General features: G+C 43.5%; 1 protein-coding gene across 1 annotated transcript; it reads left to right on the top strand.

Annotated features, from left to right (window-relative positions):
- The first annotated feature begins 6 nt into the window (after window positions 1–6).
- LOC138167667 (potassium channel subfamily K member 17-like) lies at window positions 7–11,760 on the top strand. The gene is given in 4 exon segments (XM_069096599.1): window positions 7–1,416; window positions 1,983–2,157; window positions 8,659–8,822; window positions 8,824–11,760. Coding segments are annotated over 4 exon segments (795 nt in total). The 5' UTR covers window positions 7–1,050; the 3' UTR covers window positions 8,914–11,760.
- The last annotated feature ends 473 nt before the right edge of the window (window positions 11,761–12,233 follow it).

The following is a 12,233-nucleotide window of genomic DNA, read 5'->3' as shown; positions in this document are numbered from 1 at the left end:
GATGGATGGATGGATGGATGGATGGATGGATGGATGGATGGATGGATAACCTGAAATGCTAATAGGACTCTTGAGTGGAAATAACCTATAAATAGCTAAAAATAAAAAACTGAAGGTACACATGTGGGCATCAAACTATACTTGATGATGGTTGAAATGAAGAGAATGTAAAGAGAGAAAAAAGATGATTCCCAGATGAGAATAGGAAGAGAAATAGAGGACAAAAGAAGACAGAGAAAGATAGGATAGAAAAGCAGGAGGGGAATCAAAGCAGTATAAGAAGATTAGGAGAATAAGGAATAGGATAGAAGGACAATAGTGAGTAAAAATAAGATGGAGGGAAATTCACAAATAGTAATTATAACTGATGTGTAGAATGATTTTACATATTACATATATGTGTGTCACACATATTTGTGTCTCATGGTAGCCATCCCTAGGGTGGAGTGGAGAGGAAGAAAAAAGGAAATTTACATGATAACTTATGTTAAATATTAAAATATTATGTTAAATATTATATATTTAAAAGGAATAGCAAGTTGTACATAACAGATTTGCAGTTTCGTGTACAGTCATCTTTTTTATTATATTATGTTATGGAAATGCTTATTTTATTCCATAAATTAAATAAATTTAAATTTAAAAAAAAATAATACTGTGTTATAAAAGCCAAGGGAGGAGAGTATGCTGGAGTGGTCAGCAGGACTGGATACTACAGAGAGGTCAAGAAGGATGAGACTTAATAAAAGGAGATCACCACTGACCTTAGACTGGAAAACTGCTGCAACAAAATGGTGGAAGTAGAAGTCCAACTGCCCTAGAGTTAAGGAGCAGAAAGGGAGAAAGGGGATAGGAAAGGAAAGAGAGAAGAAGAAAGTAATAAAAGGGGAACTGAAACTCTTCAGATGGAAGAGACCTTCATAAGGTCATAAGGTTCATATAGAATTGCTCTTTCCTGTCCCTTTCTGCATGGTCTAGGAAGAATTGGGCAGAGCCCTAAGTTAGTGGCTGTCCTATCCCATTCCATCTTCACCTTCTCCAGTAGAATATATGATGAAGGATGGAAGGAAACAATACTCTCTCATCTTTTCCCCCATTTTCTGCAATCCACCTCTTTCTTCACCCTTCCTGGGACCAAAAACCCTGAGAACAGAGAGGCAGAACGGTCTGGTAAGGTATGGTGTGTGTGTGAGGGTAGATTTGGGATATCTCCTGCAGCTATCCCCTATAATACCCACCTTTTATTGTGCCCCAGGCTATGGGAACCTGAGCCCCCAAACAATGGGTGCCCGTCTCTTCTGCATCTTCTTCGCCTTTCTGGGAATCCCTCTCAATCTTGTGCTACTCAACAGGCTGGGACGTCTCATGCTCTCCTGGGTTCAGCGTTGGACCCACTGGCTGGGTGAGGCCCAGAAGGTAAGAGAGATTGGAAGGGGAAGAGAGGACTTGGAGGCATTGGCAAAAGTCTGGGAGAAATGGAGCCAGGTTTCCTGTAGGGAATGTGGGGATTATTTCTGAGGATGGGGAATCCCTTGGGAGGTAGGAGATCTGAGGGAAGCATTAATGAAGGTAAGAGTGACTGTTGAGCATCAGTGATAAGAATTAAGGATGGGTAGAAAGTTCACTGCTTAAAATGGGGGAATTATTGATTGATTTGGAGGGCCTGGTGAGTTGAGGGATCATTTATGGGGATGGGGAAGGGCCTTTCTTAACTGATACAGGAACATACCCAGAGATATGGGTATGTCATGGGGGCTCAAGGGAAATACCAGCTAGCTGCATGGAGGCCCAAGGTCTAAGGGTATATAGGTGATGGAGGAGAGGATTGGCTTCTTTGGTCCCAAGTCATTGCTTCATGCCCCCAAGCTCATTCTGCCTCTGCCTGGGGACCTTCCATGTTCATAGGATCCATCCCTTACCCTGTTAGATTCACTCCCTCTCTCCAGTCATGCCCCATGAGCTCTTCTCATACTCTCTTACAGAACCAGGCCAGAGCCCGGTGGTTTGCTGGTTCCTGTGCTTTCCTCTCTGGCCTCCTAATGTTTTTCCTGCTGCCTCCGCTTCTCTTCTCCCACATGGAAGGCTGGAGCTATGAGGAGGGTTTCTACTATTCCTTCATCACCCTCAGCACTGTGGGTTTTGGTGACTATGTGATAGGTGAGATGCTGGGAGGGAGGGACAAGAAGACTTCCAAGGGTCATCTCAGCCATCTTCCTGCCTTCAGAGGAGAGACTGTCTCTCCCTCCTTCCTTTCCTAGAGATCCCAAGGGCAGATGATACCTTACCTCTGATGGTCCTTATCTGAGACTCTCACACCACAATTAGCTACTCTGCTTCCTGCCTATGGCTTTGGGAGCCTTCCTTTCCCTCCTCTATAGAATTAGGAAGTTGGCCTAGATAAGCTCTATGGTCCTTTCTAGCTCCAAATCCTATCAACCTATGATCCTAAAGTACTTAGCTCAGTGACTGGAACATAGTAGGTACTTTATATTCCCCTCCTATTCACTGCTATGGACCTAAATCCAGAACTAGAATTAGGGATAGACAAGCTAGGCAATTCCCTAGCATTTGACCCATAAGGAAGCACCTAGAGGGACACTTTTTAATCCCACTACATATAGATGCCCACGATTTTAAAGAGCCCTCAAATTCCACACTTCATGGAACTTTTTTTTAGGGAAGTCTCAAAACCTTCCAGCTGCTCAGTCACATGCACTTTCAGGCATGAGAAGGCTCCATTTTCCAACCTTACCCAAGGGTGCACAAAGAGTTAATCCTAATTCTTCCTAAATCCTTCCCCTTGTAGGTTTAACCATTTTTTTTTCTTTTGGTCCAGCCCTCAGAGGAAAATCAGGGTAGCTTGGTCAAGATTCTCCAGCTCTTTGGCCAAAGGCACTAGAGACTCTGGGTGATTCAGTGCAGCAACATCCTCCTCCCTGGAGAAACAGCTTAAAGTAAATGTCTGAGTGATGGGGTGATTAATATTCTCACCAAAGAAAGTTGAGGGCTCAGGCTAGTGTTTCCCAGGTCACCAGAGAGGAAGAAGGCTCCAGGGTATCCAGACCTCCTCCTCCTCCAGGCCTGTCCCACTCCCACACCCCATATTGGAATGCCCAGTCCTAAGAAGGTGGGGCAGGGGGGCCCAGTATACCACACATCTGTCATTCCAGTCATACCTGAACTTGTAAGAGTTATCCTCCATGTAAAGTAAAATACATAGCTCTTCAAGGACAGAACAAGGGACTGGGTTCAAGTTTGACCTCTGACACTGACTAGCTAGCACATAATTCCACTTCTTTTGGACTCATTTTTTTTTATCTATAAAATCAGAGGGATAGACCATCATTTTCCAAAATGGGTCCACAGAACCCTATTGTCCATCATCCTGGGAAGGGGGTGGGGAGTCTGTGAAAACATATTGTTAATCTTTTCTCTCTAAAATTTTAAGCATATTCTACAAAATATATATATATATATATATGTATATATATATTAAGGTAATTTGACAGTGGGAAAATTGACATAGTGGTAGGCTTATCCTCTTAAAATTTTATGTTTATATTTTTAAAATATTGTGGCATTTTCCAGTAGGAAAATTGACATATTAACTTTTCCCCCTAATATTTTAAGTCTATATTAAAACAACATTGTGGTTTTTTTCCAGCAGGAAAACTGATATGTTGCTAGTCTTTTTCTTCTATACTTTTATGTACATATTTTAAAAATATTGTGGCAATTCTCCAATAGGAAAATTGGCTTATTTCTCCTGTATTTTTCTACAAAATTCCCCTTTCCCCACACCCTCCATCTCATTGATGAACTATGTCCTCAGGCTTCTCCCATGCTTAAACAACCAACACCATTTATCAGTTCTGTCAATATAGCTGAAACTCTAAAGTGTTCTCTAGTCAAATCAAATTATCTGTAAGGGACTTTCTGGTTCTAAAAAATTACCTGATTCTATAATATACATGCAGTTAGTCAGGCAACAAGCATTTATTACATACTTACTATGTGCCGAACCATGTACAGCTAGGTGCCACAGTGGACAAAGCCCTGACTCTGAGTCAGAGGAGGACTTATCTTCCTGAGTTCAAATCTAGCCTCACACACTTACTAGCTGGGTCACCCTGGGCAAGTCACTTGACCCTGTTTGTACCAGTTTCCTCATCTGTGAAATGAGCTGGATAAGGAAATGGCAAACCACTCTTTGAAAACGATCTTTGAAAAACAAACACCCAAATGAGGTCTTGAAGAGTCAGATATGACTAGTCTCAACAATAACAATCCTGTGCTGAGGGGTAGGGATACAAGGGAAGGCAAAAGACAGTCCTCGCTCTTAAGGAGATCACAGTGTAATAGAGGAGATAACACATGAATAACCAGTCACATACAAGATATATGCAGAGTCCCACCCACATTTAAAATTTTCAGTGTAAGCATTTATACCTCAGAAATTGGCATCTTGATTTATTATTTTGTTGATTGTCTGTATTTTTAAAAAGTGCTAATAACGCAAATTAAACTTAAACATGTGGGAATACATATTTTTTTCTGGAGAGCATGATTTTTAAACATTTACCATCACACCCTTGTTTTGCTCTATGTAAATATTACTTGAGCTCAACAGTTTAATAGAAGACTTGGGGAATCAAATCATCACCAGACTGGAAGGCTAATGACTGGAGGAGGAGGAGGAGGAGATGATGATGATGATGATGATGATGGTGGTGGTGGTGGTGGTGGTGGTGGTGGTGATGATGGTGATGGTGGTGGTGGTGGTGGTGGTGGTGGTGGTGGTGATGATGGTGATGATGATGGTGGTGGTGGTGGTGGTGACAATGGGAATTTATATAACCCTTTGAGGTTTGCAAAGTGCTTTACTTCCATTGTCTCATTTGAGCCTGACAGCATCCCTGGAGTACATGGAGAGTAATCTCAGATATGTAGAGCATCCCATTCCAAAGGCAGAAAGTGAAGAAGAATTAAGTAGCCTCTTGAGGAGGGTGAAAGAAGAGATTGTAAAGGCTGGCTTGAAGCTTAGCATCAAAACAACTGAGATCTTGGTGACTAGTCCCATCACTTCCTGGCATATCAAGGGAGAGGAAATGGGGGCAGTGTCAGATTGTATATCCTTGGGCTCAAATATCACCTCAGATGGTGACTGAAGACATGAAATTAAACTACTCTTGCTCCTTGGAAGGAAGGCTATGGCAAATCTGGACAGCATACAACAAAGCAGAGGAGTCGCCTTGCCATCAAAGATCTATATAACCAAAGCCATGGGTTTTTCCAGTCGCAGCGTATGGCTGGGAGAGCTGGACTATGAGGAAAGCTGAGCATGGCAGAACTGACGCTTCAGATTGTGGTGCTGGAGAGTCCATTAGCCAGCAAGGGGATCAAATCAGTCAATACTTAAATTAATTCAGACTATTCCTTGGAAGGTCAAATACTGAAGTTGAAGCTTAAATCCTTTGGCCACACAATGAGAAGATGGGAGTCATTGGAAAAGATCCAGATGTTGGGAAAGATTGGAGGCAAAAGAAAAAGGGGATGGCAGAGGATGAGATGGATGGATAGAGTCATGGAAATGAGGAGCATGAACCTGGACAGACTTTGAGAGATAATAGAGGATCCAAAGTTCTGGGTGCTATGGTCTATAGGGTCCCAGAGTCAGACACAACTGAACAACAACAGTCTCAGAGGAAAGCACTGAGGGAAGGGAAGGAGGAGAGTGGAAAGGCCTCCTAAAGAATCTGAGTTTTGAGTTGAGTCTTGAAGGAAGATGGGGAAACTAATAAAAGTTTCATGAGTTTTCTTGAGGTTTTCTTGGCAGATACTGGAGTGGTTTACCATTTCCTTCTCCAGTTCATTTTGCAAATGAGGAAACTGAGGCAAACTGGGTGAAGTGACTTGTCCAGGGTCACACAGCTAGTAAATGTCTGAGGCCTGATTTGAACTCAGGAAGATGAGTCTTCCTGACTGCAGACCCAGAGCTCTGTGAACGATGGCACCACCTAGATGCCTACTTTATGTGCTTTACCTAATTATAAGAGCTCCCCATTAAAGACTGTTATGAGCCCTATTTAGGGCTAATAATAATAAGGAGGCTGAGTGACTTACCCAAGGCCACATAGCTTAATGAGTGGCTAAGGCAGGACTCAAACTCGTGTCTTCCCTACTCCAGTCAGAAATGAGAGGCATGGGGTGAGGCCATGGGGTATTGGGTTCCAGAAACAAGTAGGTTGGTGAAGCTGGATTGAGGAACACATAGAGGAAAGATGAGAAGGGCCTAGGTTATGAAGACCCTTGATTGCCCAGCACATAAGTTTTCTATTTGATTCCGAAAGTGACTGGGAGCTACTAGAGTTTACTAAGTAGGGTAGGGTGACATGGTCAGACCTATGTTTTAGGAAAAATCATTTTGGCAGCTTTGTGGTGGATAGATTAGAGTTGGGGCAAAAACAGGGCTTTAATTCTTCCTTGTCTTAATTTGGTAATCCTGCAGGGGGTAGGATTTCAATTCAATTCAATAAATACTTATTAAATGCCTGCTGTGTACTAGGCACTGTACTGAGCATGAGGGGGACAAATTAGAAAAAGAAAGACAGTCCCTGCCCACAAGGAGCTTATAATCTAATGGGGGAAGAAGCTACAATGGAAGCTGAAGAGGTGAGGGGTTGGGGGGAGCCTGCCAGGTTTATATTGGGGGGGGCACGCGATTGAAACCAAGTGAGTTTCTGGTAGAAAATGCAGATGCCTGCAAAGTTCAGAAAGTTCTGATCCCTCCGTAAAGGAAGGCTTTAGGAGGAGTTTATGGTTCCACCCTCCAGCAGTTCAGAAGTTAGGTGGCCCTGACTAGGCTTAGAATCAGAAAAACTCATATCCCTGAGTTCAAATTCAGCCTCAGACACTTATTAGCTGTGTGACCCTGAGCAAGTCACTTAACTCTGTTTACTTCAGTTCCTTATCTGGAAAATGATCTGGAGAAGTAAATGGCAAATCACTCCTGTAACTCTGCCAAGAAGACCCTACATGGGGTCATGGAGAGTCAGACAGGACTGAAAAACCAAGTTAACTTAAAACCAGCATTTCAGAGGGGAGAGGAAGCTGAGAAGGGATTGAGCCTAAAAAACAGAGTCAATCTTCGTGCTAAAATAAGCTGAGGGTCAGCTTATCCTGGGGAGGCTTGATGTTCTGTGGAGTCTAAACCAATTTGAACTGCTGATGGAAAATGGAGTTACCTGGGGTTATAAGCCTTTTCCCCAAATAGAGAAACTGAGGCCCATCTGCCAGAGATGACCCTCAGACCACCTGGCAGCAGCAGGGTCATGGATGGGAGCCTCCTCACTCCAGCTTTCAGAGGCTCTTTATCCCACAAGCTGTGGTGGGGGTCAGTCCCCCTTGCCAGCCATCAGCTCCCCTCCAGACCAGCCTCTCTTCCTCCAATTGCATTTTCTATCCACTTAAGCCCTTTGCCAGCTGCCTGGTCCCCTGACATTTACGTTTGTGGCAGAAAAATGAAATAAGAGGACAGAAAAATACCTCCTTCCCCCTGGCTCCCCCTTTGCCTGCTGCTCGCTACAGAGAAATCTTGCTCACCACTGATCTCATTTTGGCTCCCAACTAAATCACGGTCCTGAGCTTTGGTAATGTAATCAACCCTAATCCAATCCACGCCACTGAGGCAGCAAGGCTACACCATCAGGGGTGCCAGGGCCAGGGAGAGGAAGAGAAGATGAGAGGAAGGAGGTGGTTTTCTTCCCCTTTGCTTCCTTCAGTCAGGTATTTCTGGGTGCCTGGAACTAGACTGAGAGATCACAATCTTTTGATAAGGCAGTACAAGGGAGGAGTTTGTTTGGAGTAGACCTTAGCCCCAGACTCAAAACATCTCTGGATCTCTTAGAGAAATAGGGGGAGGGGAAGACCCAAAAGAGAGGAGGAAAAGCATCAGAAAGGCAGGTTGAGGAAGAGGATTAGGGATAGTTGGCTTTGGAAAGGGCAAGGAAACTGGGTTTTATTATTATTATTATTATTATTGATATCTGCTTAGTATTGTGCCTGACATAGTAGGTGCTTAAGGAATATGTATCATGTTATAATATAGAAAGATCATTGCCTTCCAGGAGCTCCCAGGCTGAATCTAACAAAGCAACAAATAAATGCAAAGGAATCTATTGAAAACACACCATAAAATGTTTTTGCATGACTTCATACATATAATCAATATCATATTGCTAGTCCTCTCAAGTGGTGGAGGAGGGGCAGGAGAGGAAAGAATTTGAAACTCAAAGGTTTTTTTTAATGAATAATAAAATGTTTATATGTAATTGGGAAATAGTTAATGAAATAAATTTTAAAAATATTTTTAAAAAGAAAAAAACCATTCCATAAGCAGATCACCTCAAAAAGCAGGGATCCAAGGGGAAGAGGAAGCTGGGCGGGGGGGGGGGAATAGTAGCAACCATCATTTATATAGCCTTTTGAGGTTTGTAGACCACTTTGTATATGTTATGTCATTTGGTCCTCGGAACAATCCTAGAAGGGATTATAGGTGAGGAAACTGAGGCTGAGAACAGTTATGTGACTGCCCAGGATCACATAGCTAGTAAGTTCCCAAAACTGAAATGATCTCTTGAGCTCTTTCTTTTTCCCCAGGGATGAATCCAGACCGAAAGTACCCAATATGGTACAAGAATGTCGTGTCCATGTGGATCCTCTTCGGGATGGCTTGGCTGGCCCTAATCATCAATTTGGTCATCTCTTTGATGGAGAATTCGACAGTCCTGTGCACATGCAGTCTAAGGTACCCCTGCAGGACGTGGGGATCCTCTGGAGACACCAAGCCCCACCAACCAAAGGCAACACCTGGAAACACTGGTGGAAAGCCCTCCCGTAGTTGATAATGGATGAAGACCCCTAGGATTTAGGTCTGGAAGGTACTTTAGAGATCGTCTAATCCCTCATTTTACATTAGGGGAAACTGAGGCCCATATAGAGGGGGACTCATTTACCCTAGGTCTCACATGAGTAGTAAGAAGCAAAGCTGGGATTGGAAGTCTTCTGACTCCCCCCTACCCCCTGTAGCGGCTTCCTCACTATCACCACCTACCTACAAGGTGACTCATAGTAGAGATTCTCAATGAACCGTGACCTGTGACCTCCTCCCCTTCCTCCCTGGCTTCCTGCCAGCCCAGGCTCTTGCGTTGGTCACTCCAGAAAAACATCCTTTCTATCACACTTCCCCCACCACCACCACCACCACTTGCATCATAGCTCCGTGTAACTCACACCCCAGAGAGTAAAAATCAGAGGCAGAAAAAGAGTCAGAAAGAAAAGCCCCACTATATGGAATGTACCCGAGAACAAATAAGTGTGTTTGTGTCAGAGAGACGTCAAGGGCAGGGAGTCTAACTTCTGTCTTTGAATCCCCAGTGCCTATGAGAATGCCTGAATATGTACTTAATAAATCTTAAATTGAACCAAATACAAAGGGGGTGGTGTTTGCTGCCCAGAATGTTAGAGGGCTTTGAGCCTGGAAAGACCAAGTGCAGTAAAAATGGATTCAGGTTTTTGTTGTTGCTGCGGCAAAAGGCTGCTTATCCTAGTGAACCTAGAGCTGCTTTCAGAGTCAGGAAGACCTGAGTTCAGGTCTTGCCTGTGATATTTACTGGCTATGAGATATTGGACTGATTGCTTAACCTCTCCATGCTCTAGGGCTCTAGACCAGGGGTGGGGAACCTGCAGTCCCAAGACAACATGTGTATGACCTTCGAGGTCCTTGGGTGCTGCTTTTTGACCAAGTCCAAGTTTTACAGAGCAAATTCTTTTACTAAGGGGATTGGCTCTGTGAAGTTTGGATTCAGTCAAAGGGCCGCACTGGAGACCCTATAGGACCACATGTGGCCTTGAGGCTGCAGGTTTCCCACCCCTCGTCTAACACCAAGCCAAAAATGTCAAACATGAAGCCCAGGGCCACTTTGCAGAAACAACGCTCGAAAGAGTACAGCCAGAACCAGATTAAAATGTAAATGGGAAATATTTAATAAAATAAGGAGAACTATAAAATAACATAGATAATGTGGTTTTCTAAACTAATATGCTAGGGCAGCTAGGGGGTAGATTGGATAAAGTGCCAAGCCTGGAATCAGGAAGATTCATTTTCCTGGGTTCAAGTCTGACCTCAGATACTTACTAGCTGTGTGACCCTAGGCAAGTCACTTCACTCTGCCTTGGTTTCCTCAACTGTAAAATAAGCTAAAGAAGGAAATGGCAAACCACTCCAGTATCTTTGCCAAGAAAACCATGTATGCTGTCAGGATACACCTGAATCTGACACACCTGAACAATAAAAACAGCAATGAAAAATTAGCATGCTGCCCACAGGGATCTTTATGTATGGTTTAGTGGCCCCATTTCTATTTGAGTTTGATACTGCCATACCAGGCAACTCTCTAAACAGAGGTTCTCACCCTTCATTGTCTCATTAGACCATGTTAGAAATCTGGTGAAGCCTACGGACCCCTTTTCATAGTAATGTTTTTAAATGCATAAAATAAAATACATGGCATCTTATAAAGGAAGCCAATTATATTGCAAAATAGTTGTGAAAATATTTTAAAAATAAGTCCATGAACCCTAGGTTCAAAACCCCTGTCTGAGACTATGAAATGAAGAATTTCCTCATCCAAGCAGTTGCTTATACCAGTGAAAGTACAAGAACATTCCCTATTTCTATCATCGTTATTATTAAATGAGAGAAAGGGGAGAAAATGGCAGGGAATATGGATCACATCCTCTATGCTTACTAAGGGATCAAAAATCATTTCTTTGGCTGAATGCTTTTTGACGACTCTAGGTAAGACTGACACATCTATAGGGTACATGCCTTCATCCCTGGACCCTCATTTTCTCTGTGTCCACAGAGAGATCAGAAAAACTACAGAGCATAGCTGTAACTAGGAATTTTTTCACTGGGGTAAAAAATGATGGGAGTGAGGAGGAGGGAGGAATGGGTCCATAAAGGACAGTCCAAATCATGCAGTCATGAATGCAGTCAAGCCGGGAGAAGAGACATCTTATCTCCTAGAACATCCAGCTTTTGTACAAAGCTCTAAAAAGCCTATGATTCCTCCTATACCCCCTGAAAGCCCCACGATAAGCAAATTCATCCTTCTTTCCCCTGGGATTAGTTTGTGGATATGGCCATTACTAGCCGATCCTGTTGGTGGGCACCTATACCTGTCAAAATTAATGGCCTAAAATCTTTGCTCAGCAGGGCTTCGATGAGAACAGAACACAGAGGAAGCCGGAACAGTTTGGGGCCCATAGGGCATTTAGGAGTAGGGAGTGTGGCTGCCCCAATATAAACTTATTCACTGTTGGAAAAACAACCCAGTGACTATCCTTCTAGCAATAAGGTCAAGGGCATCATCTCTATGGAAAAAGGACAGAGTACAGTTACGCCATCCAGACCTACGCAGATATTGGCCTTGGAGCTCTGGGTATTCCAGAGGAAACTGAAAGTTGGTACTAAAGTACAAACAAAGTTGGTACTCTGTTGGTAAACAAAAGAGGATGTCCATTCTCCTTCCCTCCAGCTGGCTTGGGGTGTCTATGCTGACAGGAAATTGAGTTCTTCAAGGAGACTTGAGTTGACTTTTCACACCTACCCCAGGGAATTTTGAAACTTCAAACCTGAGCAAAAGGGAACTTGGGGTAGCTAGGTGGCGCAGTGAACAGAGGACTGGGCCTGGAGTCAGGAGGACTCCAGTTCAAATCCGACCTCAGACACTTAACACTCACTAGCCATATGACCTTGGGCAAGTCATTTAACCCCATTTGCCCTCCCCTCCTCCCTCCAAAAAGCAAATAAATGAGAGAGAGAGAGAGAGAGAGAGAGAGAGAGAGAGAGAGAGAGAGAGAACTCAATCTCTAGAGAGAGATTAGATCAGAGATAGAGAGGCAGGATTATAGAAAGAAGAGGTTTCATCAGTCTTGATCATTGTCCCTCATAGTCCCTGAACCAGGGTCCTACCTCTCTCTCCCATGCCCCCAGAAGATAGTTTGCTCCCAAAAGTTGGCCACAGGATGTTGACACAGAGACAGAAACAAAGGCTCATAGGGGTTTAGTCATTTGCCCAATATCACACATCACAAAGAACAGCATCAGAATACCAGCCAAGGTCCTCTGCTTCTAAAGAATTCATCCTACAATTAGCCTGCCCTGAACC

Source organism: Petaurus breviceps, unplaced genomic scaffold (genome assembly GCF_028583685.1).
Source record: "Petaurus breviceps papuanus isolate PSGF00001 unplaced genomic scaffold, PetGlider_PUasm1.0 277415, whole genome shotgun sequence".
NCBI classification, from domain to species: Eukaryota; Metazoa; Chordata; class Mammalia; order Diprotodontia; family Petauridae; genus Petaurus; species Petaurus breviceps.
Note: the sequence above shows the minus strand (reverse complement) of the source record. Positions and strands in the feature narration are given on the sequence as shown.